General features: G+C 45.1%; 1 protein-coding gene across 1 annotated transcript; it reads left to right on the top strand.

Moving 5' to 3' along the window:
* Positions 1-253: 253 nt before the first annotated feature.
* LOC129409987 (NLR family CARD domain-containing protein 3-like) lies at positions 254-5,431 on the top strand. Its single transcript, XM_055156867.1, has 6 exons — positions 254-393; positions 1,012-1,155; positions 1,856-1,895; positions 1,991-2,180; positions 4,411-5,251; positions 5,353-5,431. Exons 2-6 carry the CDS (start codon positions 1,022-1,024, stop codon positions 5,429-5,431), a joined length of 1,284 nt encoding a protein of 427 aa, XP_055012842.1. The 5' UTR covers positions 254-393; positions 1,012-1,021.
* Positions 5,432-5,444: the final 13 nt, after the last annotated feature.

Below are 5,444 nucleotides of genomic sequence, written 5' to 3' on the forward strand. Positions count from 1 at the left end.
TGCTGCATCTCTGTAATTTTATTTTGAACTTTCATCGACACTTTGAAACAAAAAAAATCCTCCATACAACCTTTAAGACAACTGAGTATCACTGTCTTTGTCTCCCTCTGTGTTTTAACTCACAGTTACATTTTTGTTGGTACTGTAGATATTAAAAAGATTCATCTGTGTGAGCGCCCTCTGGAGGTCATGGTTAAAACTGTCATTTTTAATCAGTATTTTTAAATGACCTCATTAATAAAGCAGTGCAGTTTTAATCTGGACACAATAATGCTGCATGTGTATTCTGCAGATTCACTATAGACCTGCCCACACACCTGAGGTCACATGACTCCAGGTGAAACTGGTCCGACAGGTGACAGAGTAAAAGTATTTGGAGACGACACTGACGCAGTGAGTATATCTAATATTTTACACAAGAAATCAAACATAAATTTGGGTTTAGTAACTTATTGGTAATTACAGAACTTCCTGACAATCAGACTTTTAAATTCCATGTATTTAATTTGAAAAGAGCTTCTATATTCCTTACAGACGTCCTATGTGACTTTTCAGGAGGAAGGAACTCAAACTCCCCGTCACCCCACAAATGATGTTACTTTGTTCAGAATGTTACAAAATATGGCATTAAACCTAATTATCTTTATTAATTTATTCAGTTATGGGTGTTTTTATTGCCAAAAAACATGCAACTTTTGTCTGGACAAAGCAATAATAACTCCATCAAGGAAAGTAGGCAAAGTTTCCGTCACCAGAAAAGTGACACAGTGCAGCTTTAAGTATTTTCTCTGAACTAGTTTAGTCTCTGTTTAGTTCTGTTTGTAATGTGTTTGTTACTCCTGTTTTAACCCTGATCTCAACCATTAAACAAATAAAATAAAACAAGAAAATCCAGTTCAGTGTAATGTTAGTATGTGACCAGCAGAGGGAGACACAGACAGATCAGACTCTGGGTGCAGCAGGAGACATCTCTGTATGTTCTGTTCAAATGGACTCTTCTTCTGATTCCAGCTCCTACAACATGGACCCACCTGGACCTGGACCCGGGTCTCAACCCAGACCTGAACCTGCTCCCAGCTCTGTGTCTCTGAAAAGTGACCGCTCCAAAAATTATCCTCCAGACTTTGAAGAAGAAGCTCCTCCTGAAGACCAGTGGTAAGAACTTAATCCAGAGCCTGGACAGGAATCAGGATCACAGGGTCTTCTACAGATTGTACAAAGGTCTCATAGAATCGACTGTTCTGAAACAGTACTGCCCTGAACAGAGTGAAACAACTAAAGTCCAGTATATTATGTATTTTATTTATTTAAAAGGCTCTTTCTGAAACACATAACCAACAGTAACCATAGTCTTAAGACCTCAGCAGATCTGAGGCTAAGCTCATTCTCCATCAGACCTGATGGGTCTAAATGGGCCCAAAGGCAGCAGGTCCCTCCTTCAAGCTGTTCACTGTCTTTGTGTGAACCTCCTTGTGTCCAGCCCCACTGTGGTGCAAATATAAGAAGGACACACTGCAAAAGCTCAAAGTGTCTTCTAATGATGTCCTCAGAATGCTGCTGAAAAAGTCCAGGGTCAGTAGTTCCAGTCTCCTGTTCTGTCAGGCTCATGTGAACTTTTCAGGTTCTCATGACAAACCTGGTGTATAAATCCATCTGTGGCCTAAATGAGTCTGTGAACTCTGTGGTGGTGATGCTGGTGAGTGTCAGGTTTAGTTCTGTGCAGTAACACTGCTCTTTATGGAAACACTGATCTGTCTTTTATAACCCTGTTTTACTCTTGTCTCTGTCTTATTCTGTTCTTTTATGGACCATGAGTCTGGAATAAATAAATGATGATGAGTTTATTGTTTGACAGGGAGCCAGGCCCAAAGGAGCAGCTGGACGCCATATTCAGGGTGAGTACCCCACGAGCGCAGCATGTGTGGGGTTCTCTGGGTGCTCCTCAGGTGCTCTCTTTGACTAAAACTCTTCTCTTATTGTTCTGTTCCAGCGTCTGGAGGAGAATGTCCTGACTTTTGTCAAAGAGCAGCTGCAGAGGCTCCACAGGCTCCTGGCCTCAGATTACCCAGAATGCTCTGAGAGTGAGGAGGAGGAGCAGAGCAGCAGAGAGGTTCTGAACATCACCCTGGACTTCCTGAGGAGGATGGACCAGGAGCAGCTGGCCCAGCGCCTGCAGAACAGTAAGAACTCTGTTACTGTCCATCTGAGGAACAGACCACACCAGACTTGACTTCACAGTAACAAAAGTCTACAGGTGTTTGAGGCTCACAGAAAGTACTATGACCCGTACATTAGGAGGGAGTTTTATCCACCTGAGGAACAGATGCTGGATATAATCTGTTTAACTTAAAAAGACCCATGTGTCATTTTCTGATCTATGTTATAATGTTTCCTCATCACAAACAGACCTGGAGTATTTTGTTTCATTCACACATGTTTAACATGTTTGTACTCTGTTTACTTTAAAGGTGCACTATGTCACTTTTCTGGTGGAGGGTCATCACCTTCTTATCTCCATGGAGATGCTGTTGCTTTCACAGGAATTTTCATGCCAATGTTTATGTTGTTATGTTTAATGCCATTGGTATTTTTAATTCCCATGTTTTGACATCCACAAGAAAACACACACACACACACACACACAGAAACACAGACAACACACACACACACACACACACACACACAGACACACACACACACACACACACACACAGAAAAACACACACACACACACAACACACAACACACACACACACACACACACACACACAGCACAACACACACACACACACACACACACACACACACACACACACACACACAGAACACACACACACACACACACACACACACACATACACAGACACACACACACACACACATACACACACACACACAGACACACACACACACATACACACACAGAAACACACACACACACATACAGACAACACAACACACACACACACACACACACACACACACACACACACACACACACACACACACACACACACACACACACACACACAGACACATACACACACACACACACACACAGAAACACACACACACACACACAGACACACACACAGAAGACACACACACAGAAACACACACACACACACAGACACACACACACACAGAACACACACACACACACACACACACACACACAGAAACACACACAGAAACACACACACAGACACATACACACACACACACAGAAACACATACACACACACACGCACAGAAACACACAGACACATACACACACACACAGAAACACACACACACAGACACATACACACACACACACAGAAACACATACACACACACACAGAACACACACACACACACACACAGAAACACACACACACACAGACACACACACACACACACACACACACACACACACACACACACAGAAACACACACACACACAGACACATACACACGCACACACATACACACACACACACAGAAACACACACACAGACACACACACACACACAGACACACAACACACAACACACACAACACACACACAGAGAAACACACACACAGACACATACACACACACACACAGAAACACATACACACACACACACACAAACACACACACACACAGACACACACACACACACAGCACACACACACACACACACACAGAACACACACACACACACACACACACACACAGACACACACACACACACACACACACACACACAGAAGAACACACACAGAAACACATACACACACAGACACATACACACACACACACACACAGACACACACACACACACAGAACACCACACACACACAGACACACACACACACACAGAGCAAACACACACACACACACACACACACACAGACACACACACACACACACACACACACACACACACACACACAGAAACACACAAACACACAGAAACACACACATCACGTGTGACATGAAATATACTGTGTCATTTTTCTGGTGGAGGGACTCTCTTGTTTCCATGGAGATGTTTTTGCTTTGCCTGGAATGTTCCACAATATTTAATATAACATTCTATCATTTATTCAATTATCTGTGTTTTTATTGCTCTTTGAAAAACATACATTCTTTATGTGAACAGGGTCATTTCTCCACAAATGTGAACTGTAACTGTAACTGTCCAGCTGGTGTCATGTGCTTGTCTTCATGTTGTGTAATGACATACTGTGGAACATTTCAGGTAAAATTACATATCTGGGGAAACAAGCAGGTTGCACACACTCCACTAGGAAAGCCACGTTCTGCAACTTTACCTTTACAATTAAAAGTAGCTAATTTTATATCCACCTCTAGTTCAGAAGAAGTTAAGATGAAGTTTTCAGAAGGAGCTTGAGTTGACAGTTGTTTGTGTTTTTATTCAGGAAACACTGTTGGAGTTTGTCAAGATAAACTGAAGTGTGATCTGCAGCAGAGGTTCAGTCGTGTGTTTGAGGGCGTGGCTAAAGCAGGAGACTCCGCCCCCCTGACCCAGATCTACACAGAGCTCTACATCACAGAGGGCGGAGCCTCAGAGGTCAACCAGGAACATGAGGTCAGACTCATGGAGACGGCGTCCAGGAGACCGGCCGCTCCAGAGACCATCACATGTGAAGAGCTCTTTAAACCCCGCCCACATTCACCAGAGCCAATCAGATTTGTGCTGACGAAGGGCGTGGCCGGCGTGGGGAAAACAGTGCTGACTCAGAAGTTCAGTCTGGACTGGGCTGAAGGCCGGGCCCACCAGGACCTCCAGCTGCTGTTCCCGTTCACTTTCAGAGAGCTCAATGTGCTCAGAGACACACAGTTCAGCCTGGTGGAGCTGCTGCACCACTTCTTCAGTCCATCCAAACATCTCTGCAGCTTCCAACAGCTCCAGGTGCTCTTCATCTTTGACGGTCTGGACGAGTGCAGACTTCCTCTGGACTTCAGTCGAACCCGAGTCCTGAGCGACCCCACAGAGTCCACCTCAGTGCACGTGCTGCTGGTGAACCTCATCAGGGGGAGCCTGCTTCCCTCCGCTCTCCTCTGGATAACCACGCGCCCCGCCGCGGCCAATCAGATCCCTGCTGAGTGCGTCTCCATGGTGACAGAGGTCAGAGGGTTCACCGACCCACAGAAGGAGCAGTACTTCAGGAAGAGGTTCAGAGACCAGGCCACAGCCGTCATCTCCCACATCAAGAGCATCCGCAGCCTCCACATCATGAGCCACATCCCGATCTTTCTGCTGGATCCTCTCCACAGTTCTACAGAAACTTCTGGAACAAACAGAACCAGAGCTGCCCTGGACTCTCACACAGATGTACGTCCACTTCCTGGTGGTGCAGGCCGAAGTCCAGAACATCAAGTATCACCAGGGATCAGGGGAGGACCTTCACTGGACTCCAGAGACCAGGGAGATGGTGAAGTCTCTGGGAAA

This window comes from Boleophthalmus pectinirostris, unplaced genomic scaffold, assembly GCF_026225935.1.
Source record: "Boleophthalmus pectinirostris isolate CB_2022bp ecotype Guang Dong unplaced genomic scaffold, ASM2622593v1 HiC_scaffold_2025, whole genome shotgun sequence".
Lineage (NCBI taxonomy): Eukaryota > Metazoa > Chordata > Actinopteri > Gobiiformes > Gobiidae > Boleophthalmus > Boleophthalmus pectinirostris.